General features: G+C 40.2%; 1 protein-coding gene across 1 annotated transcript in view; it reads left to right on the top strand.

Annotated features, from left to right (window-relative positions):
• Positions 1-5,411: 5,411 nt before the first annotated feature.
• Positions 5,412-25,376, top strand: part of LOC103346877 (uncharacterized) — a 46,674-nt gene continuing 26,709 nt past the window's right edge. The window contains exons 1-10 of the mRNA XM_089311265.1: positions 5,412-5,811; positions 10,428-10,542; positions 10,710-10,883; positions 13,425-13,531; positions 15,536-15,670; positions 19,291-19,361; positions 20,928-20,958; positions 23,330-23,402; positions 23,632-23,746; positions 25,312-25,352. Of these exons, the coding sequence (XP_089167391.1) occupies positions 5,582-5,811; positions 10,428-10,542; positions 10,710-10,883; positions 13,425-13,531; positions 15,536-15,670; positions 19,291-19,361; positions 20,928-20,958; positions 23,330-23,402; positions 23,632-23,746; positions 25,312-25,352 (1,092 nt within the window). The 5' untranslated portion in view covers positions 5,412-5,581. The remainder of the gene's footprint in view (positions 5,812-10,427; positions 10,543-10,709; positions 10,884-13,424; positions 13,532-15,535; positions 15,671-19,290; positions 19,362-20,927; positions 20,959-23,329; positions 23,403-23,631; positions 23,747-25,311; positions 25,353-25,376) is intronic.

Here is a 25,376-nt window from a genome sequence, read left to right as displayed (position 1 = left end):
GCTTGTGGAAGATGAATCTCTATCTCTGTCTCCTCTCTTCCTCTTTCCTTTCTCTGAGTAGATCTGGCTTTCAAATAAATTTAAAAAACTCTTTCAAAAAAGCTACTGTTTTTGTATGTTTATTTTGTACATGCAGGTTTACTGCATTGGGTTATTTCAAAGTTCTAGTTCTTGCAGTGATAAATTTTTATTTCCTCCACTTGGTTTATTCTGATGTTAAAGCTATTGATTATATTTTTTATTTCACTGATTGAGGATATAATGTCCAAAATTTCGGATTGGTTCTTCTCAGTGAAATCTAACTTCTTAACTTGTTGAATTCCTCATTTCTTCAGGCTGTCTGTATTCTCTTGCATCCCATTGAGCTTCCTTGTACTTACTACTTTTAATCCTATGTCTGTCATAGATTTCCTTCAGTCATGATCTAAATCTGGAGGATTATTGTGGTTTTTTTTGGAGTTGTTATGCTACTTTGCATGTCTCCTATGTCCTTATGTTTACGTCTGCCCATCTTGTGTATTTGTCGCTTCATCTTTATGGAATAGTTTCCATTGTAAAGGAATGGTTTATCCAGAATATACAGGGTATCACTTGGCTTGTTGCTCTGGTTTGGATCAAGATGAGGCCAGGTATGTATAGTCTCTGAGTAATTTCTTTTTGTCTTAATATCAGCAATGTCTGTAAGTAACACAGTGAATTAGTCCTCTGCAGTTTGTAGGAATAGAAGTGTGGCTTTGAGATGAATAAGGGTTTCCTTGGGTGTGTACCTTTAGTCCACTTGGAGTTCAGTGTCAGTTTTTCTGCCAAATATGATAGCCAGGGCCTTATTCTTGGTGCTGAGAGAGAGAGGTGTGGCCACCTCCTTGTCCTGCTGGCAAGCCAGAGTGATGCCTGGGCTTGGGCACTGATTGCTGTGCCTCTAAGATGGTGTGATGCAGATGGACCCTTCCTCTGATCCTGCTAGAAGAGTCCAACTCTTGCTGTGGCTTATGATACCAACAGTTGTAGTCCTAGGATAGGAAATGTGAACTGGATGTGCTCTAGTCCTACAGGGTAATTAGAAGGTTTACAGGAGATTTTCCTCTGGAGGGTATGAATCCAGAGATTTGGAACACAGGTAGCTTCTTCCCTATGTCCACTGAATAGATCACAGTGGCATAGAGAAAATTAGAATGAATTGTTACAGTCCTCATATTTCAGGGTATATTGGAGTCATTACCCAGATCATCCAGGGAGTGAATTTTCCTGTGGGCTGCTTCAGGTGTTAATGCCCAGAAGCTAAGGTGACTCTCCCTTGCATACATGGAGTGTTTGAGCATAGTTCTGGGCCTAATGCCCAAAAGCTCCCTTGGTTGCAAGATACAGTGGAATGTGTCCTTTGCCCCACACATTGCCCTGACTCTGACTATGATGCTGGGTAGAAGATCAGAGGCATGCTGCTTGATTTTTCACTGTGGAATTTGGCACTCCGTGGGATTGGGGTAGGAAAAGGAAGTGAGGCGGTTCCCCTGTTGTATGCCCGACTGTTGCTCAGATCCCAGTCAGCTCTCCAGGCTGAAGTAAAAGTGAGTGGGTCTTCCCTGCCTCTTGCTCTAACCCTGCCTTTTAAATAAATCTTTTTTAAAGGTAGGGGGCAGCACTGTTGCATAGTGGATAACGCCATTGGCTGCAGTGCCGTCATCCCCTCTGGGTGCCGGTTCGAGTCGCTGCTGCTCCAATTCTGATCCAGCTCTCTGCTGTGGCATGGAAAGCCGTAGGAGATGGCCTGAGTTCTTGGGCCCCTACATCCAGGTGGGAGACCCAGAGGAAGCTCCAGCTTCCAGATTGGCCCATCTCCAGCTGTTTTGGAATCAAGGTAATGCTGGCCTCATTGGCTGAGTTTGGAAGAATTCCTTCCTCTCTGATATTTTAGGAGAGTTGAAGAACTCATGCTAGTTGTTAATTAAAAATTTGGTCAAGGAGTTGGCATCTGGCATGGCAATTAAGACATTGCTTGGGGTGCCTGCATCCTGTATAGGAGTGCCTGAGTTTGACTGCTGCTTCTGGCTTCTGATTCTCACTCCCTGGTAGGCAACAGGTAATGGCTCAACAAGTTGGGTCACTGCCACCCACAGGGGGCACTGATCCAGCCTTGAGCATTTGAGCATGTCGTTGTTTATAACAGTCCGTAATGTCCTTTGTCTTTCTGTGATATCAATGTAATATCTCCTTTTCATTTCTTATTTTTTAAAAAGGACTTATTTATTTATTTGAGAAGCAGACAGTACTCCCTGGGGCTGTGGGCGCTGGGTTGATTGTAGAAAAGCATGGCCAGATGTTGGCATAAAGACAGGAAGAGACTCAGGAAAATGAAGTCTACAGATCAGAAGATGTGAGGTCACTTCCTACACTTCAGCTCCCCAGGGTCAGACAGTGCTCTGAGCTGCCCATGAGGGAGGGTGCCCTGGGCAGATCCATCTGAGTGGGGGCAAGAGCACAGGCTGATGGCAAGCTGGGCAGTGTCAGTGGGGTGCTAAGAGCAGGAAGCTGGGCCCAGCCATCCACACCTCAGGGAGCCAGTCTTTCACTCACCCTGGCACTCCTAATGGAATCTTCCCAGGAACATGGCTGTTGGAGCCAAGGGACCTGCCCTCAACAAACCAGACTCACCTCCCTCCCCATGAAAGGGCCCAAGTACAAATGCCAGGAACCAGAGGGCCGCCCTAAGCTCATCCAAACCAGCTCCAGAAACAACACAGCCCTCACATCAGCCCACCTAGATCGTGGCTCTGACAAATTGGCACCCATCAGTCTTCAGAAAAGTCCACAGTGAACAAGGGCATCGACAGAGGAGAGAACACTACCCTGAGAGACACCTGGGGAGGCCCTACCACCATGCTCACTCCTCCCTGGCTTTGTGCTTTTCCCTGCTCCATTCCCCACATGCTTCCTGGAGTTGCCTTCAAAATAAACTACCTGTCCCAAGTCTGTCTTACATAGGCAGAAGGTGAGAAGAGACAAAATGGCACTCACCTGCTTTACCCTTGTGTGGTAATTCCTTGAGCAGGGGCAAAGCCACTGGATCAACTTCACCACCAGGACAAGACGCAACTCAAATCCACTGCCACCATTGGGAGACTCTAGAATTTCCGTGCCTCATGAAGGCTAGGCGGTAAAGATACCTATGCATCAGATGTACCTCCTGGCATTCCACCTCTGGGCTCAGGCCACAACACGTGTCTCCCTCACTCAAATCCACTCTAAAGCTGGCTCCCTGGCCTGGATGCTTAGCAAAACTAGCACTATGGAGGGGCCACGGCCCACAGAGGCCAATCAGCAGCTGTCAGGAAGGCAGGAAAACAAAGGATCCAGAAAGACACTACACGCTAGGGCCCTGGGATAGCTCAGGTTATATGACCCAGCCAAAAATCCCCGGGTGTCAGCCAGCTCCAGAAACACCTGGCCCAGGGTCACCACCCTCCCCCGCTGCCAGGCTTCCACAGAGACCCCAGGCCTGGCCTGGATGGGCAGCACAGGTTACCCACTGCCCAGCCACTAACTCCCTCTTTGTGAGTCACAGGTAGCTTAGGTTTGGCCACCATGGACCCTTCTGGGTGCAGCTACTGTGTTTCAAGAATACAACAGAAAGAGGCCAGCAGCCTGGCTCTAGGAAGGGTAGGTGAGACCACCCCTCTGCCCTGACACCTGGCAGCTGCTTCCCTCCTGATACCAGTGGAGCCAAAGTTGGGGGGTGGGTTCAGTAGACACAGCCCTGGGCCTGGCTCGCCCTACCCAGCAGAGCCACAGGAAAAGTTCAGGTCCTCTCAAAACTTGGCACAGTCCAGCCATGAGGGAGGGACAGAAAAGAGGGTAAATCTGTACAGGCCCTGCCTCTGCTGCTCCCCAGGCAGACGGGCTCCTTTGGGCTTTCTTTACTTATTTTTTTTTAAAGATTTATGAATTTATTTGACAGGCAGTTACAGAGAGGCAGAGGCAGAGAGGGAGAGGTCTTCCATCTGCTGGTTCACTCCCCAATTGGCCACAACAGCCAGAGCTGTGACCAGGAGCCAGGAGCTTCTTCCAGGTCTCCCCTGTGGGTACAGGGGCCCAGGAACTTGGGCCATCTTCCACTGCTTTCCCAGGCCATAGCAGAGAGCTGGATTGGAAGTGGAGCAGCCGAGATTCGAACTGGTGCCCATATGGGATGCTGGCACTGCAGGCAGCGGGTTTACCTGCTACGCCACAGTGCCAGCCCCTCTGGGCTTTCAAGCCCCTCTTTCCAGGCCCAGGGTACCTGGGCAGTGATATCTGGGGAAGTTGTTTTACTCCCCAGAGCTGAGATACTGTTCCAGCCCTTCTGCTTGAGGGACATCTGGCCGCTCCATTTCCCTCACATGTCTGAGGCACAAGGCAAGCAGAGTCTCTACAGGGCCAAGAGGGCTGGTGGAACTGCAGTTCTTGCTGTCATGGCTGCCACGCCGTGGAGGCCAAAGGGCAGGAGATCTGGCGCTGGAGAGGATCCACAGCCTGGCAGCTTCAGCACCACCGCCTGGGACCCCCACTAGCTCCTATAGTGCGGGCGGGGCAGACTCTGACCACAGCCAGGGCTTAGGGGGAGGCATGACAGATGGGGCGGATGGAGCCCCTGCAGGCCCTCTGGCTCCATCTGCCTCCTTGTCTGCCCCTCCAGAATAAAGCAGCGGGCCTGGGTCTCACTGGGCAGAACCAGGCACGCGCAAGAATCCACCTCTCAAAAGAAGCCATCTGCTGGCTCCCCAGGAGAAGCCCCTTCCCCCAAACATGTGCTGCACCCTTCTAGAATTGGACTGCCTGGAGCAGTGACCTGAGCCCAGAGAGGGAGGCATCTCGGTGCCACAGAAATGCCCCAACTGGGGCTGACGGGGGTTGGGGAGGTGAGGGGCTGTGCCAGAGGGAAGCAATGGCATCTGTGGTGGTCAGCGTCTCCCCTGCTGCCGGCTCACCACTTGTTTACTGGTGGCTGAGCGCGCCAGCCCCAGAAGCCAGTGGAGGGGCCAGCAGCAGGTCGAGGCCGCCCCCTACCTGTCACATCCCCGCAACCATGTGCCTGAGCCCAGGGGAGAGGGGCACGTGTGGCCCATGGGTGAAGCCTCACCAGGGCCCAAGCCACCTGGAGACACAGTCCACTATCTCCTGAGCCCAGGGGAAAGCTGTGGGGCTGCCCTGCTGGGAGGGGGCGGCCGTGCTCCCTGGGGGGCACCCCCCTTCCCATTTCCTGGCCCTCCCTCTGCCTAGTTCTGCTGAGTCCAGGCCGCAGGAGAAAGTGGCAAGCAGCACAGCCCATGGCCCAGAGGACGGGTTCACAGCCAACCAGGAGTGAGTGCAGGGGCCGCCTCAGAGGGGGAGGGGCTTCTTGGCGGAGTCTGGAGGAAGAGGAAGGAATGTCCGGGAGCGGAAGGGGCGGGGCTTAGCCTGGTGCGCATGCACGGCAGTTGTTGTGCGACAGTTATTGTGAGCCGAGAGGTGAGAAACCGCGAAGCTCCCGTGTTACATGGTGGCCAGACTGCCACATTTCTGCTTATTTTGCTGCAGAGGTGGCTGAAAGCCCCTGACAGCCTTCCTTATGGAGAAATTTTTCTCCTGGTCTGTTAGGAAGTTTGAGAGAAAGCCTGCTTGGACTGTTACTGAGTTCGAGAAAAAACACTTGAAGAGGCGGCCGCACTTTGGATACCGCCTGCTTTACTGGGAGCTTGGTGCCATTCACAGAGCTGCCAGCGCGGGCAATGTGGCCGCAGTGGAGAAAATCCTGGGTTGTAGAAGAAGCGGTGTGGATGACGTGGATCACAAGAGCAGGTACTGGAGGGTGGGCAGCAGGGCCCAGTGCAGGAAGCCCTCGCCAGGCTCCCCTGCTGGCTTCCCTGGACACCAGTCCATGTTTATGTACACAAGTCCAGATCCACGTTGTGATACACATGATCAAAAAGATAACAAGAAAATTTCCATAATCTCTCAACCCCTGGGTTAAAGTCTGAGTAAACCCAATACCCGTTTGATGTCAGTTCACACCTGCGTGTACATGGGATTGTAGAAGGAAACCTTGGCATGAGAGAACTCATGTTTACCAAAAAGTGAGCTTTCAGTTTTATCAGTCTTACATGTGCCAAACAAAAATATCAAAGTTTAAAAATTTTGAGTTACACATTCTACTTGTCATTTACTGCTCTGCTAACACTCATTTGTAATGTAGGAAGTAATGAGGTGCTGCTTTAAATGTAAACATGTGCTGTTTTTAGAAATTAATCAGGTTTCTGACAGTTGAAAGGGCAAATGAATTGGAAATCCAAAAACATGAAAAAAAATTTAGAACTTGATACTGGTTACATTTAATATTCATAAGAAAACAAAGATTACTTACACATGAAATACTTCTTAAAGGAGGAAAACTAGATTTTTATAACACAAAGCTAAATTTCTGGTAGAATTAAAAGTTGTAAATAAACAATGTGAGAAAAATTTCAGAACAAAACACAAATGTGGAGCAATAAATTTTTTAGTGGCCAAAGACTTAAGACTGAAGTCAAAAGCAAACATTCTGGGGTGAACAGTTCAGCACAGTGGGTGAAGTCACTGCTTTTGGATGCTGGTGTCTCATAGCTGAGTACAGGTTGGAGTCCTCCCTACTTTGCTTCTGATCTGACCCCCTGAGCTTTGGCCAGGCCCGTTGTTGGCTGTTGTGGGCATTTGGGGAATGAATCAGTTAATGGCAGCTCTTTGTACCTTTCCTCCTCTCCCTTTCACTCTGCCTTTTAAATAAGCAGTTTTTAAGGAATTACTCTGAATATTTGCTTAGGAAAATAAAAATAAAACTTCCTGTGTATCTGGATGAAAATAACAAAACAATATATCTTCAAAACATTTTTACAACAAGTATATTTCAGGTGAAAAAAAAATGGATCTTCATTTTACAGAAATCTGTGCAAAGCCGGAAAACAACGCTGAACTTAATTTTAAATTGGGATATGTATGTGTTGTAGGTATACAAGTGATCCGTGGACATAGAAAACAGTATTCAGTGTCTCTGGTGAGAAAAAGAATTTAATTTGAAAGATGAATGAAATGCTACATTCCATCCACATAGTTTATGATAATGAATATCAATATTAGGGGTAAAGGTCAAATTGCTTGTGACTTTTTATATTGAGAATTTGGTTCTAAGTACTATGTCACTTTTTTTCAAGATTTATTTATTTACTTGAAAGAGTTATGGTGGGGGAGAGAGAGAGAGGCGGGGGGGTCTTCCATCTGCTGGTTCACTTCACAATTGGCCACAATGGCTAGAGCTGTGCCAGTCCTAAGGCAGGAGCCAGGAGCTTTCTCTGGGTCTCCCACGTGGAAGCAGGGACCCAAGGACCCAAACCATCTTCTGCTGCTTTCCCAGGCCATAGCAGAGAGCTGTATCAGAAGTGGAACAGCTGGGACTCAAACTGGCACCCATATGGGATGCTGGAACTGCAGGTGGTGGCTTTACCTGCTACACCACAGTGCCAGCCCCCTGTGTCACATTTGAAAAATGCATATGCCCACCACCCTTCAATTTCATTCTTTTAAAATAACTTTTAGAGGTAGGCATGCCATTTGTTTCTCTTATAACTGCTTAAAATGGCCATATGTTAAGAAGAACCTACATAATGGACCTATAAATTATGGCACATTCATAGATTGCATTGATAGGTGACCATTAAAGGTGGGGAGTCCCACAGATGCATGTGGAAATACAAATATGTAGGCAATCTGTATAACAAGTGAGAAAAGTGTTTATACATACACACAAATTGTGGACTGTGTTAGCCAACAAAATGTGATTAAAATTGTCACTTATAGGTATTTGAATTCTTGTGAAATTTTCTTTATCTTGTCATTTCCAGAATGATGTAGACACTAGTTAAATTTTTAATATTATTGAGATTAAAGAATTACTTTGTTTTTAAACATGTTTGTAATGTTAGCTGTCTCTTCCAAACTATAGAACTTTTAGAAACTAAAATTTAATGCCAGTCATATGGCTAGAGTTGCCATAAATGTGTTTTTATATGCTATTTTGCGCTTATTGTTAGGCACCATGGATTGTGTGATCAGTAGGTATCAATGAGCCATTTTTTCTGTTTTATAAAAACACTTTATATAAAGATAACACACTTCATGTATTTCATATATACAATGTTAAGAACATAATGCTACTTCCCACCCTACCCTCCCTCCTTGCCTGACTCCTACCCTCTCTCCTACTTTCTTATTTTTCTTTTAATTTTTACAATGACCAAGTTTCACTTTACTTTGTAATCACAAGCTTAACCTTCCACTAAATAAAGAATTCAATAAGTAGTAAGTGGAAAAACAATGTTTTCTCAGGAATATAGATAAGGGCTATATGCAATCAAATCTAAAAATGTCGATTTCACTCATATGCCTATTTTGTACTCTGTATGTCAGTTACCACAAATCCAGGAAAATGTTTTAGTTGCTTGTTGGGACTGGTGTATTTCCCTAAGCTTAATGATCTCCAACTGCATATTGTTGTGAAAGACAGGATTTCATTTTTATGGTTAAATAGTATTCCATCATGGTTACATAGCACACATTATGTGGTCATCAGTTTATGTACATCTGGGTTGATTCCATATCTTAGCTATTGTGAGTTGAGCTACTATAAACATTGGGTTACAGATAACTCTTTCATATGCTGATTTTACTTCCTTTGGGTAAATTCTCTGGAGTGGAATAGCTGGGTCATATTGCATTACTATTTTTATATTTTTGAGAAATATTCTGACTGTCTTCCTTAATAGTTGTGCTAATTTACGTTCCCATCAACAGTGTATTCGGGTACCTTTTCCCCACACTCTCACAAGCATTTTTTGTATTTTTTGATTTTTGGATGAACACAATTCTAACTAGGGTGAATGTGGAATTCATTGGCATTCCCCTGATGCTTAGCGATCCTGAGCATTTTTTCATGTGTTTGTTGTCCATTTGTATTTCATGCTTTGAAAAATGTCTGTTAAACCTTCTGCCCACTTCTTAACTGTATTTTCTGTTTTGTTGTTGTTGAGTTTCTTGAACTTCGTATGTATTTTGGATGTTATTCCTTTATCCAATGTATAGCTTGCAGTGTTTTCTCCCATTCTGTTGATTGCCTCTTTACTTTGTTGAGTGTTTTCTTTACTGTGGAGAAGCTTCTTATCTTGATTTAACTCCATTTGTCTATTTTTGCCTTTATTCCCTGTGCTTTTGATGTCTAATCCAAGAAGTCCCTGACTATGCCAATGAATTATGGTGTCTCCCCTATGTTTTTTTTCTAGTCATTGTATGGTTCTGAGTCCTAGGTTTAGATCCCAGAACCATTGTGTGTTGTTTTTTGTGAAAGCTATAAAGTATGGATCTTGTTTCCTACTTCGGCATGCAGAGATCAAATTTCCACAGCACCAGTTGATTAAGAGACTGTCCTTTCCCCAGGGAGTGATTGTAGCACATTTGACAAAGATCAGTTGATGGTAGATGCATAGATGAATTTCTAAGCTCTGTAATCTCTTCCATTGGTTCAAATGTTTATATCACTTTATTCCAAAACCAGGAAAAAAAGTTAACAACCAAGAAAGACAACTATAGACCAGTGTCACTGATTAACACAGATAAAAATCCTTAACAAATTCTAGCTAATGGAATCCAACAACACATCTAATAAAATCCTTCACCCAGATGAAATGGGATTTATCCCTGATGTACATAGACATTTTGACATATACAGATTAATAAATCTGATACATCATCTTAAGAAATCAAAGAAGAAAACCATAGAACCGTTGAATTATCTCAATAGATGCTAAATTTTTAAATGCTGCCAATTACAGTGGGAAAAGTAATGAATTATAAGCAGCACTTCAATGTGAGAAATGATAAAGTGAGAGGCATTGAGCATATAAAGAGTCAGTGAAATACAATATTTTCTCTAATGCTTCAAGAATATATGGAAAGTCAGGATAATTATATTACTCAATAAAATGCTGTTTTTAAGTCATGGTATTAGTAATGACTATGTCTGACAATTACTGAGCTGTTAGTTGTGTCAGCAACTGTTCTAAATATTTTACATAGATTTTCATTTAAGCATCACAATGGTAAACTGAGACAACTACTCTTTTTCTCCCCATTCTTTTAATCAGGAAATTGAGATACTCAAAGTTCTAGTCATAACTTAAAGTAGGATTTAACCAAGCTGTGGTTAATGTACTGATCATGTTATTTTTCTTTAATAGGCTTCTCTTTCATTAGTTTAGTGACAAGAAGAGATGATAAAGTTCTTTGTTCAGAAGAAAAGCATTTGTTTTGAGGGCAGGGGAATATGCTATTTTATCCTTACAATTACATGAGAAATGGCCTGTTTTGTGATTGTGCAATATAATTTCCTATAGGACCGCTCTGCACTGGGCCTGTGCAAAAGGCCACCAAGACATGGTAGCTTTCCTCATAAGCCGAAGATGTCTACTTGATCCGCAAGATAAAAGGGCTGCAACACCGCTGATAAAGGTATAGAGTGCCCAACCATCCCAGTATAGGAAGGGCTTGGTTTACATACTTAGAATAAAAATGAATTTATCTTATTTATATATGACTAACTGGTGAAACCATTGGGATGGGGAGTTTTTCTTTGAATTTCTAGAAGTTACAATTTATGATTGGTGTATTACTGGCAGGCTGTACAGTGTCCCGCTGAGAATTGTGCTACACTCTTATTGGATCATGGGGCTGATCCAAATATTGAGGATGAAATTGGCAACACTGCTCTCCACTATGCGGCCTACGGAGGAAATACAAGAATGGCCGAAAAGCTGCTTTCCAGCAATGCAGATATCGAAAAGAAAAATGAGGTATGGATCATCTAACTTAATGTTTAGACTATTGGAAATACATTTTTAAAACATTGACATGTATAGAAGCAGTTTCTCATATTTGGGAGTACAAGCTGCATCGAATGAAGATATTTTATGAAAACTGTCCAAGATTTAAGTTTAAATATTGATACCATTGCAGAAATACTGGAAAGGACAGACTGAGAGGCATTTATGGCCAGTATTTATGAAAGCACTGAATTTGTTAAAGGTCAGACATATTTTCAAGGATATTTTTCCCAGTTACTTTTTTCTAAGTGGTGCAAAAACAGGAGAAGTCCAATTTTGTCTTGACAAAAGCTTTTGCTTAAAACTCAAGAAAAAAGCATGTTGTAGTAAACAGAAATATGGCTGTTGCTGTCAATTTCCTAAATAAGTTTATTTATCTCAAAGTTAACTTAGAGTGTCAAGGGTTAACTGGGAAACTTTGCAAGGGAAAAGGATAGAAGAATGAAACATTTGTAAATTAGGTAATTGAGGGAAAATATGGAGATGGGATTTTTGATTTGTTTTTGTTGAGTTTTGTGTAGACCAAGCATTCTTTGATTGAAAGTATAATAACTTGTACTTTCGTTAATATCATTAATAAGTTGTAAATTTGCTTTGGGGAACCATATTTGGAGTGACTAGGTGGTGATGAATATAGAAAACAAGAGGGAAGAACAAATGATTGACATTTTATTCTGGTAGGAAGAGCTGCTGAGGAAAAGTGTCTAAACTCAGCTCTCAAATAGAGAATGTCTTTGTGGGAAAGTAGAAGAAAAGGATCCTACAAATAAATCAAAGTTGGACTTTGAATTTCTGTTAGTTGATTTATTCCTACTCAAGAAAAATGAAATGGGGTGTTCAGTGTGTGTGTCTCTTACTCATTCCTCGTTTTGGTCAAGTTTCCAAATGATGTGTGTGAGAGGAGAGATGGAAGTGGTGGTTTTCTGCTGCAGCAGTTCTCGGCTGGAGTTGTATATCAGAATGACCTGGAAACACAAGTCTAGTCTCTCCCAAGAGTATTTTATTTCAGTAAATCTTACTATGTCTTTACATGTATACTTAAAAACCTATCTCTGAGAGTCTGATAAAACCCTTGTTAAGAACCACCAAACTGTTAATTTTAATGTGTAAGTTCTTAGGTCTCAAAAACTATTAAGAATCTTGAGAAGAGTTAGAGTTTGATGGATGCTACATTCCAACAATACTAACCTCTGATTTTATCTGTCTTTCTCTTCCTTTGTAGTTACAAATTCAAAGAGAGATAATACTAATAATTCTCAGCCTACAGAATAACGCTTATGGATAGTTTTACAAAGAAATGTATATTGCAAGTAGGGCTTTATGGTTAGAATTAGAGCAAATTATGAACCTTTTTCCTCGTTGAAGCTTTAGGATACACAATCAAATCTTGTTGTGTTGAATTCATGGAGCGCTGACACATAATCACTATGGCAGACTTAAAATTGAAAGTCATGGTAGTGTTAAGAATATGGATGGACATTCTTTTAATAGTTCAGTTTCAACATTCCTGTATCTCAAATATCCATTTGACCAAAACCTGTCAGATTTAAATACAAATGGATGGTTATTTAACTGTTGGAAAATGGTATATTGGGTGTGCCCTGTTTACTACATGTTGGGCCTGATCTTTCTTTTTGTGAATTAGGTGATGCTAAGAAAAGTGAAGATATTACATGTTAATACCTGCTTTATACAAAATCATTTGGAAATGCATTGCCAGCTGATACAAAGACTCAAAGGAATCGACTGAACATGGTGCAGAGATGTGTATAGTTTGCCTCTGTAAATTGTTTCAAAATATAAAATTTGGGAGACTGATGCACACCTCTGACTGTCAGGATTATCTGAAGGATTCCAATCAGGGATCCTTAAGCTCAGATTACTGAGTTGTATGCTGTACAGAAGGTTTCCTATTTTTAAAAGGCAGATACCCTCCAGTTTGCTTCTCTCCCCACCTAGGGGAACACAGGATGCATGGCTTTGTTATATTTCTCAAACAGATGATCATGACATTTTTCTGTTGGTGGACAGTATATAATTTGTGCAAAAGTAAATGTTCTTGGAAATATGTATTGAGAAACACTGTTCTTGGGACAATAATTGAGGTCATCAGTTGAATAAGAATGCTTGAAATATTAACTACTATGTCTTAGGGTTTAGGGCTACAGAGGTAAAACATGTAGCCCTTGCCTTCCAGAGGCAACCTTATGTTTTTATTGCATGCAATCAAATAATTGTTATATTCCATGGTGAGTGTTTTGATGGAAGCAATGAATCCTGGAATGCAATTGTTTGGAGTGAGTCTTGGTGATGAGTAGGTTCCATGCAATGAGGCAATGGAGAGGAGAGTTTTAAGAGGAATGTGCAGCACATGTGGAAGCACAGGGTGGGAAGAAAGAGCCTCCTTTAATTTACCTTCCACATTTGATGTCCGAGTTTGCATTGTCATTTGAAATATGTTCAATTCTGTTGAGAAATATGTAATAATGTGAATTGTGAATCATTTTACAGACTGGCCTCACACCACTTTTAGTGGCTATTCAACAAAACCAAGAAAGTATGGTTAAATTTTTAATATTACAGAATGCAGACGTTTTCGCAATTGATAATCTACACAGGTAAATTATTGCATTCTATATTTTAAACTCAGTGATGTTTATCAATTATAAAGTCATTCAAGTCAGAAATATGAAATAAAATGTTAGTATATTATTGAGATACAATGAAAAGTAACAATAAAAATCTATCTGGTAGGAAAGCAATTATGCATACTGTCCAACACAACGAGCTACATAGGAATGGTCATATTCTCTTATGATAGTGACTGATATATTTTAATAGTAATCTGATTTTTGGTTGTATAGTCTGATATTAATGAAAGGTTATTCATTTTAGTTTTACTGTTTTAATAAATATGAGTCACTATTGAGCTTCTTAAACATTCTGTAATATTTTTAAAATTTTTCCACCGACGGAGGGAAGACCTTTCCCTCTGTCTCTTTCTCACTGTCCAACTCTGTCAAATAAATAAATAAAAAATCTTAAATTTTTTCCTACGTACTCTACTCTTTTTTTTTTTTTTTTTTGACAGGCAGAGTGGACAGTGAGAGAGAGAGACAGAGAGAAAGGTCTTCCTTTGCCGTTGGTTCACCCTCCAATGGCCACCGGCGCACCGCACTGATCCAAAGGCAGGAGCCAGGTGCTTCTCCTGGTCTCCCATGGGATGCAGGCCCCAAGCACTTGGACCATCCTCCACTGCCTTCCCTGGCCACAGCAGAGAGCTGGCCTGGAAGAGGGGCAACCAGGACAGAATCCGGTGCCCACATACTCTACTTTTAAAAATGCTGTAGTATACATAAATAGGAATCGAAAATCATTTTGTCTTTTTGCTGACTTTTTTTTGGTTAATTTCTTTCTTCAAAGTATATTGATGTTAAGTTACACCTAAGCGACTGTAGGTGGTTATTAGCAGATAGTATGATTTTATCAGTTTTTTCATTCTGCTTTATTTTGATATTTGATATTTTTAAAAGCATGGTTTTTAAAAAATTCTATGAGAGAGAGAGAGATTAGAGAAACAGAGAGGGAGGGAGGGAGGAAGGGAGGGAGGGAGAGAGAGAGAGAGAGAATTAGAACTCTCTCCCTTCAGTTTCATTGCTCAAATGCCTGCAACAGTTCAGGCTGGGCCAGATTGAAGCTTGGAGCTAAGAATGCAATAAAGACGTTCATGTAGTTGCAAGAATCTAATTATCTAAGCTGAATATAACTAATGTCTTGTCTTCCGGGGTCTGTATTAGTAGGAGGCTACACATAGAAGCTGGATCTGGCAATCAAACCAGGTAGTCTGATATGAGAAGGGGACTTCTTAATTGGTGTCGTAATACCAAGATTAAATGCCTGATCCTTATAATTTTATTTGTAATTAGTATGGGAAGAGGGAAGACATGTATGTACTTAGATAAGCTTTTCCTTTGATGACGACAAATAATAAATGAGAAAGAGAAAAGACATATAGCACAAGGTTTAATTCTCAGATGTCCAACCTGTTTGGTGTGCAACCTTGGGAACATTAACTATTAAATCTAACCTGAAGTGAAAGTGGGATAGTAATGTATCCTATCTTTCAGTTGTAGTTGTATATAATGTCATATATAAAATGTAATTCAGTAGCTGACAGGTGGTTGTCACCATTGCTAACTGAAACTGCTGTGACTATTATTGCCATATAATATAAGAGCTTTATGCTTTCAGATAGCTTTTACTTACCTGACAGGGATATATTTAATATTTAAAACTGGGGAAGTAAGAGTGAATTCTTCACTTAAAACTGCCTGGTTTAAACAAGTGATCTCAATGGTGTTACTATCCCTTAAAGACTTCAAATTAGTAACTTCCATGGAATACCCCAGTTAGACAAGAGGCTTTATTTTGTTTCTTTCTCTTTAAGCCTGGAGATAATTTCTGGAGATGAGCATTTGATATTCCAAGATGCTTATGTCCATTAATACAAGTAAATGATCACATAAACATAGGCAAGATATTAACTTGGTAAAATAGAGCCACTCAACTGTTTGAGTAGCCTCATTGAAGTTTTTAATGAAGTTCTCTTTCTGTTATTTTAGAACATCCCTCATGTTTGCGGGATGGTATAATACGGAAGACATAGTACACATGCTTCTTGAACTAGGGGTTGATGTGCTTTCTGAAGACATTGCTGGACATTCTGCTAGGGATTATGCTCTTCAAAAACGTAATATGTAAGTGTTTACACTAACATTGTAATCAACATGAAGTTGAGGTGTACGTACTTCATGTTTTCAGATGACTTAGCTCTCACAGTTTTTGGAATGGCAGTGAGTCCCTTTACTTCAACAGTCAGAAACTAAACAGAGGGGCAGGTGCTGTGATGTAGAGGGTAAAGCTGCCACCTGAAGTGTTGGCACCCCATATGGGCGCCGGTTTGATTCCTGGCTGCTCCACTTCCAATCCAGCTCTCTGCTATGGCCTGGGAAAGCAGTAGAAGATGGCCCAAGTCCTTGGGCCCCTGCACCCGCATGAGAATCCCAGAGGAAGCTCCTGGATCCTGGCTTCAAATCGGTGCAGCTCTGGCCATTGAGGCAACTGGGGAGTGAACCATCAGATGAAGCCTTCTCTCCTCCTCCTCCCCCTCTTCCTCCTCCCCCCTCTCCCCCTCCCCCCATCCTCCTCCTCCTAGTGCTTCTCCTGTCTCTGTGTAACTCTGACTTTCAAGTAAATAAATAAATCTTTAAAACAAAAAGAAACCAAAGAGAAAGGTTGGCTAGTTAGAAGTACAGATGGGTACAAATTCTTTATCTCAGAAATTTGAAGGTCTTTATCCCTGCGGCTGCCCACATTATCCATATCATTTCATAATACAACCCCTGCCATGACCCTCCAAACAGTGTCACACCTTCCTAGTTCTACTTAGTTGGTTAGGCCTTCAGTGTCCAGATTAGCAGGAAATTTCATATTTTGTTCTGGGAGCTGCCTCTTAAATTCTTTTTCTTGAGTTTTACAAGAAGCCAAGAAGTTCCATAAGCCTGACAAGGCAATCTTCCTTCATCAGAGAGATGAGGTTCTCAAGGCAATTTCCCTTCATCAGAGAGATGGGGTTCTAATAATTCTTATTTTTTATTGCTTCCATGTTGCTAGGGAAGCTTCCCCTGCAGTCTAGTAATGATAGACCTTTGTTACCAGGATTCTTTTACTGATCCAGATCCCCAGTCTTCGTGGTGATGTGCACTTATATCCTGAGATTAAAATGTCTATTTGTTGACTGACATATGCCTATATACTCAGTCACTGTCCACAAAGTATTAACACCCCACTCTGGCTTTCTAGGTTTTGGCATGTATGTAGCTAAAAATAGGCTATTTATGAGAACCTCAGGTGGCATCTTCTTCTTAGCCTTAAACCTTCATGACGTGTTCTTTATAAGGTTCTTGACTTTGCTAGTAGTTTCTACTTGGTACCATTCTGTTGTCAGACAAATTCAGATAATGTAGGAAAAGATGAGAGTTTATTTAATGTTTTGCACCAGATATGTACCCTAAGGCTTCTTTATATTCTGGGCACATAAGTTCTTGGTTTGTGGAATGTCCCATGTATGTTACTGTGCTCCAGAGTATGTGTTGGACCTAAGGTGATTTGTTTGCTGTATTAGTGAAAATGAAAATCTTCTAAATTATGTGCATTTTATATCAGATTTTCAAAGTAGTTTTAAATTCTGCCTCACAACAAGCCATTCTTGAGAATTCTCTGAATCTAAAGTATGTTATATGGATTTAAGTGAGCTAAGCCCCATGCATAACTTCTCAGAAACCATGTAATAAAGTGGAGTTTGATCTTCCAAGTTAGGTGGAGTTGAACAGGGACGTTAAACATCACACTAGGAAATATCAACTGGTTCAGAATCCTTAACAGGGATAGTAATAGTCTGCCAGTACTTGACAGCTCTTAGTTTAGTACCCTTAGTGTGAATGATCACATCAATTGTGTTCCCTGACTTAGTGAAGTGATATATTTACAAATGCATGTAGCTGCAATATGTTAAGTAGATGAGGTATCTATGGTTACAGCTGTATGGAGTAACTAATAGCCAGAATGAGAAACTAATGACATTTCTTGTAGCCTGAACCATGAAAAAACACACTACAGTTTTCCTTCGGGATTCCAAAATAGTTTCAGTAGTAAATTTCAAGAACAAAGTATTCCATTGCTTCATTTCATTGAGCATTTATATATTTTATAACGCATTAAATCTCTATAACTACTAGTGAAGACATAGGAAAATCCTTACTCTTTTTTTAACTTTTATTTAATGAATATAAATTTCGAAAGTACTGCTTATGGATTACAATGGCTCACCCCCCCATAACTTCCTTGCCACCTGCAACCCTCCCCTTACCCTCTCCCTCCCCCCTTCCATTCACATCAAGATTCATTTTCAATTCTCTTTATATACAGAAGATCAGTTTAGCATATATTAAGTAAAGATTTCAACAGTTTGCACCCACTTAGAAACACAAAGTGAAAAATACTGTTTGAGTACTAGTTATAGCATTAAATCTCAATGTACAGCACATTAAGGACAGAGATCCTACATGAGGGGTAAATGCACAGTGACTCCTGTTGTTGACTTAACAAATTGACACTCTTGTTTATGGTATCAGTAATCATCCTAGGCTCTTGTCATGAGTTGCCAAGGCTATGGAAGCCTTTTGAGTTCACCAACTCTGATCATATTTAGACAAGGTCATAGTCAAAGTGGAAGTTCTCTCCTCCCTTCCGAGAAAGGTACCTCCTTCTTTGATGACCTGTTCTTTTCACTGGGATCTCACTTGCGGAGATCTTTCATTTAGGTTTGTTGTTGTTGTTGCTGTGTTTTTGGTTTTTTTTTTTTGTTGTTGTTGTTGTTGTTGTTTTTTGTTTTTTTGCCAGAGTGTTTTGGTTTCCCATGCCTGTAATACTCTCATGGGCTTTTCAGCCAGAGCCACGTGCCTTAAGGGCTGATTTTGAGGCCAGAGTGCTGTTTAGGACATTTGCCATTCTATGGGTCTGCTGTGTATCTCGCTTCCCATGTTGGATCGTTCTCTCCCTTTTTTATTCTATCAGCTAGTATTTTCAGACACTCTAGTCTTGTTTATGTGCTCCCTTTGGCTCTTATTCCTATCATTATGATCAATTGTGAACTGAAATTGATCACCGGGACTAGTGAGATGGCATTGGTCCATGCCACCTTGATGGGATTGAATTGGAATCCCCTGGTATGTTTCTAACTCTACCATTTGAGGTAAGTCAGCTTGAGCATGTCCCAAATTGCACATCTCTTCCCTCTCTTATTCCCACTCTTATATTTAACAGCGATCACTTTTCAGTTAAGTTTCAACACTTGAGAATAACTGTGTGTTGATTACAGTATTCAACCAAAGGTATTAAGTAGAACAAACAAACAAAAATACTAATAGGGATAACGTATTAAGTTGTTCATCAACAGTCAGGGCAAGGAAAATCCTTACTCTTTAGAAGAGTTGGAGGTTAAAACAAGTGACTTGTCCATACCTGTTGGCTACAGAGCTGAGTCTTCTGAGTTTATGATACCTTATTATGTCATGCTAATTTTAGTTAATTTATTGAGTTATACCACCTTTAATTCAGGACTTCTTCAACTTAACTGTTTTTCATCTTAACAATGAGTTTAAGAAAATTATATTGTAGAACATATAATTATGAAGTGCGGTGGCATAATGTCAGTTCTGGTACTAACTTTGAACTATCAGAAATATTCTAAGGATTTGATACATTTGATAATTGTCCTTATCAATACTGAAACAATTTTATTCATTCTTATACATAGGCAAAATTACCAGCTCATTTCGTTGTTTCAAGAAAATGCTGTACTTGAGAATATTGTAAATACAAATCCAGGTAAAACTTCTCCAGCTAGTCCCAACATAGGAAAAAATATAAACATAAGAAGTAGTTGATCACAGAAGAGCAGTTACAGATAAGTCAATGATTAATCATATGTGTGTTTTTCTTAATCTTTCTTAGTAATCTAGTATTTAGAAATTTTAGAGGTTTATTGTAGGATATTTATAATCTGAAGTGCTATTATTTGAAGAAAATCACTAATTGTGGCCCTTTATCTCTTTGTGGCATTTGTTTAACTTAGAAAAAGATGATATGGAAAACATATGCTCTATACAAAGACTGTAATCCAACGGAGACACAATTGTATCACTAATAGAATAAGTATAAAAGACTGTAGGGTCCCAGTGCTATGTCACAGCAGATAAAGTCACTGCCTACAGTGCTGGCCTCCCTCATGGTTTCCAGTCCAAGTCTTGGCTGCTCCACTTCCAATCTAGCTTCCTGTTAATGGGTCTAGGAAATCAGCAATAGATGTCCCAAGTTCTATATATTCTATCTATATATTCTATCTATGTATGTGTGTGTGTGTGTATGTCTGTGTCTGAGAGGCATGGAGACTTACAGAACAAAGCTGCCATCTACCGATTTGTCCTCCAAATGCTCACAATGGCCTCGTTTGGATGGAAGCCATAGACAGGAGTCAGGAACTCCATCTAGGTCTTCCACGTGCTTGGGAGGAGCTTGATTACTTGAGCCTCACTGCCTCTCTGAGTTTGCACAGGCAGCAAACTGAAGTCAGAACATGGAGTTGGTAATCAAACTCAGCTACTCACACATGGTTACATGGCCAAGAACTTGGGACATCTATTGCTGATTTCCTAGACCCATTAACAGGAAGCTAGATTGGAAGTGGAGCAGCCAAGACTTGGACTGGAAACCATGAGGGAGGCCAGCACTGTAGGCAGTGACTTTATCTGCTGTGACATAGCACTGGGACCCTACAGTCTTTTATACTTATTCTATTAGTGATACAATTGTGTCTCAGTTGGATTACAGTCTTTGTATAGAGCATATGTTTTCCATATCATCTTAATTAATTGTATTATTCACTTTACATTGATAAATTCAAAGTAGCAGAAGTAAGGTTCCATAATGGCTTTCAATGATGTACTTAATAATTACTCTGCTATAATTTGTAAGTGTGATCAAAAGCATCTTTTCTTTTTAATTTTTATTTTCAGTTTATGTGAAATGTAGAGATGCAGAGCTATAGATAGCCAGCAGAGAGTGTTATTTCCCTCTCTGATAATTTCTCCCTAAATTCCTGCAATATATGGGGCTGGGCCAGACAAAAGCAGGACTCAGATGGGTCACAAAGACCCAATTACTTAAGCTATAACCTCCTGCCTCTCAGGGTACGCTGGGAGCTCAGTTTGAAAGCAAAGCTGAGACCCAAACCCGGGCACTCCAGTATGATGTGAACATCAAAGAAGCATCATAACTTCTGTGTCAAACACCTGGCTCCAAAGCTGTAATTTTTAACAATGTACTATATATTATAACATTCTATATTATTCTATTATTAATGTAATTTAAAATGTATTTACTTTTCTTTAATAGAGGATGAGCATTCTAAAGAATATAGAAAAAGGTAGGGTTTCATGATTTTTAAAAGCATTTGTTAACTAATGGAAAGCAAAGAAATGCATTATGTATTCTCCTCTGGGCTGGATGGATATTGTGTACTTAACATTTGTTGCTTGTTATAATTGTCCAACCAGTTTTGCAATGTATGTGTTAATGTAGTTTATTTCCTACTATTTAGGCAACTATAGTGCTGAGGGGTTGATTGATTGGCCTATGACCCTGTAGTAAAAGAATTAACTGACCCATATCAGCCTGCCTTACTCCCAAATGTATTCTCTTACCCTTTAGCATGGATGGATACAGACTTATACAATAGTGGCATCAAGATACAGGTCCAATTCAGATAAATTCTGAATTTACAATGGCTAAGATATGGAATCAAACTAGATGCTCACCAACTGATGAATCAATAAAGAAATCCTGCCATATATATATATGTGTGTGTGTGTGTGTGTGTATATGTGTACACATATATATGTGTATATATATGTGTGTGTATATATATATGTATATATATGTGTGTGTGTATATATATATATATATATATATATCTTCCATCCATGGTTCATCCCCAAATAGCTGCAATGGCTGGAGCAGAGCTAATCCAAAGCCAGGAACGAGGAGCTTCTTCCTGGCTCTCACATGAGTGCAGGGACCCAAGGACTTGGGCTATTTTCCATTGCTTTCCCAGGCCATAAGCAGACAGTTGGAAAGAGTAGCTGCAACATGAACCAGTGCCCACACGGGATGCTTGCACCACAGGTGGATTTTTAGAGTCACTGGGAAGAGTCCATATCAGATAAGACTGTAATGCTATATCATCTACTTCATGGCCCCCCACACTCAGAGGGGTAGGTAATCTAGTCTCCCTTGAGCACTAGGGGCCTGGAGGTTGATGATCTGCAAAGAACTTGGTCCAGGGCAGATGTCCTCTCATGCCCACCTCTTCTTTCCATTTTCTGACGTCTCTCCCTGGTATGTATTTGGTAAGAGGGGGATAGGATTGGCTGGTAAACCCTACAGAGCTACATGTGTCTTGCTGTGGCAAGATGACTGAGCCTCAATGTAGCTTGTTTTTTAGAAGAGGGAAGTAGTGCCTACAATTGTATGTTTGAGTCCACTCTTTTCTCAGGGTTCTGTGCTTTGTAGGCTTAATATGTTAATGTTTGAGGTTGTATGTGTTTGTCAGCTTTTTGTTACTTAGAGAAAAATATCTGTTGGCTAACATACAGAGGAAAAGGATTTATTTTGGCATAAAGTTTTGAGATTCACAGTCCAAGAACAGGTGGCAGCATGATGAGGATGTTGGTTGGTGGAATGAATACAAAGGGAGAATAACACGGTGCACCCAGCAGCAGAGAGAACAGTTGTATAGCTCACTGCTCTCATGAGAACTTCATTCACAATACAAGCCCCCGGTGACCTAAAGACCTCCTTTAGGCCCAACACCTAGACACCATAGTTGCATTGTTTCTACTCTTCATCCATTGACCATTACCATTTATCCATTAAATAAGACTTTGCAATCTAGCCACAAATACATGGGCTTTTTGTTGATATCTGAACTCTTATCCAAACCACATCACTGTGCTTGACACCAGAAGAGTTATTTGGGGTTAGGAGCTCATAGGAGGCAAGATATTTAGATACCATTAACAGAAACAAAAGTACGGGTACCATGACTCTTCTCAGCAGCGTCTCCCTTCTAAGTACATAAGCACCTATAGTCTTACTGGTTTACGTTTACCTGAATGAAGAAACAGCAACACTTATTTGGGAAAAATCACTGAACATCTTAATATTTCTGAGAAGGGCATTTCCAACAACAACCTACACATTTGTTCTGTGATGTATATATCTTTAGCTTTCAAATATTTCAGATGGTTCTAGGGATTCTTGGTATTCTTTTAAGGTGCTGGAAACAACAGGCCTTTTAAAGTGATTTCTATGCTGAAGAATTAAGATTGCATTTTGGCATGACACAGCTTGGTCTATAAACTGAAAGCAGGCAGTATAAGATAAGTTATATACCTTTCTCGCTTACCATAGGTGACAGTGTTCATTGCCTTGAGGTAATGAAATGTATGGCAGCCACGGATGAAATTTGCATAAGCATCTTCAGGGTGAACAAGTTGTAAAGTTTCTGCTAGTATATTGATGTTCACAGATTTTTTATGGGATGTATTATCTTCACCAAATATTTCAGTGGGGTGAGAGTAGTGTAGGCAGAAATAGATGATGAAAAGTTTTTCTAAAACAAGAGTCAAATTTTCATTGTACCAAAAAATACCATTTAGCAGAAGTTTAGTTGATGTTTCCCCTGATTTTTTATAGAAAATATTTAACTATTTTTCTTATATATTTTTGTGCACAAGGCTTTTGGAAATACCTGATGTTAATCATGAACTGCTTATATCATATGAGGAAGGCCTCAATTCATTTGCCAAGGTAAAATGCTCTATTATGGAATTAATTTTCTTGCTCTGAGTTTTTGTTGACTCTATGTCTACTCCCACTTTAACGTACTGCAGTAAGTGCCTTCCGTGGACATATTCTTCTTTTCCTAGGACAGTGCCTATGCTTTGATTTACACAATAAATGTCTTAGTGAGTGAATGGGTGGTGGGACAACTGAGTGAACATGTTTGCTGAGGTTGTGTTTTTTTTTTTTCCTATAGAAAGACTTAATAATTCCAGGACGTACAACTGCCATCATTCACAGTGCACCAGAAGAGCAACCCAATAACGACAGAATAACTCGTGTTCATGGAGTCCATGAAGATAACAAATGTGGTAAGTGGATCAAAATTTCTTTTGTAAATTTTAAAATTGAACATTTTTTAACATTTGATATATTATGTATGTGCACTTATATACATTTTTCTCAAAATATAAGAAAAATGTGGGATTCATCACAATGCTAACAGAGTGAGGAAAGAAGGATGTATTGATGAAATCCATTAAAGACAATATGATTATAGACCAAATAATACGGTATCCATGCACTTTTTGTACTTTCTATAGCTTCCATATATAAAACATGTGAGATTTGGTTTTGTGTGACTGGCTTATTTCTCTAGGATAGTGATTTCCAGTTCCATCCAGTGTATGAAAACCTTCTATTTAAATGTTATTGTATGAAGTTTAATGTGAAGCCATAAATATGCTACCCAATGTATTTTATTGTTTTTTTTTAATATCTTTCTTCATAGGAACAAATTCTTCTTCCTGAAACTTCGTCAACCCTTTGGAATTCTTTCTTGTTGTTACTTTTACATATTGTCGAATTACTCATAGAGATGTGTGTGTGTGTGTGTGTATTTTTGCTCTAATGAGGCTTTAATGTATGTACATTTACTGGAACATTTTGAGGAAGAAAAGCACAACAAGACAATTTGCTTTTCTCAGGACTGAATCATAGAGTAAATCTATGGGGATAACCACGTGATGGCATGGCATAGAGATAGTAGAACAGATCAATTTAATGACTAGAAAATCCAGAGTTAAATTAAAATATAAATTAGCATATTTTAAAAATTGATAAATTGAACTTTATTTCAGATGGTTCTAGGGATTCTTGGTGTTATTTTAGGGTGCTGGAAGCAACAGGCCTTTTAAAGTGATTTCTATGCTGAAGAATTAAGATTGCATTTTGGCATGACACAGCTTGGTCTATAAACTGAAAGCAGGCAGTGTAAGATAAGTTATATACCTTTCTAGCTTACTGTAAGTGACAGTGTTCATTCCCTTGAGGTAACAAAAAGTACGACAGCCACGGATGAGATTTGCATAAGCATCTTCAGGGTGAACAAGTTGTAAAGACCATTTATTCTCAGTTTCTGCAAGTATATTGATGTTCATGAAAAGTGAATAGTGATAAGAAACAAAATTTTAGTTCTTCCAATATACTGCCAAGGGTATAATAAATTACCTGGAAAAATATTTGTATAAGATATATTTCAACAAAAACACAACTATTATCCAAACAATTTGAGAACTCTTAAAGCTAAATTTAAAAAATACCAAACAGACTTAAAAATAGGAAAAATAGCGGAACAAACACCTTCCCATGGAAGATACACAGATGGCAAGTGAACTGAAGAAGTGATTCTGAACATCATGAACTGCTAGGGATTTCAAAACAGTGACAACAGTGATTGCAGATAAGGAAATAGAGCAATAGGGATTCTCATTCATTGCTCTTCCATATGCAAAATAGTATAGCCACTCTGGAAGATAATCTATGGCCATACACCCTGAATGCGCCTGATCCCATCTGTGTATGTATATTTAGAATTCATAATAATGTTTATTATCAGATCTATGACTACCTCTTACAGAAATGGTGTTTACTTTAGGATCAGAAGATGAAGCTAAAGAATCAACTTTGGACCCTGAGGTACTGTCTCTTGTTACGATATTT

The sequence above is a fragment of the Oryctolagus cuniculus genome, chromosome 13 (genome assembly GCF_051225735.1).
Source record: "Oryctolagus cuniculus isolate XC-2025 breed Fujian yellow rabbit chromosome 13, ASM5122573v1, whole genome shotgun sequence".
In the NCBI taxonomy this organism is placed as follows: domain Eukaryota; kingdom Metazoa; phylum Chordata; class Mammalia; order Lagomorpha; family Leporidae; genus Oryctolagus; species Oryctolagus cuniculus.
The sequence above is the reverse complement of the archived record's forward strand: the minus strand, read 5'-3'. Positions and strand labels throughout refer to the sequence as shown.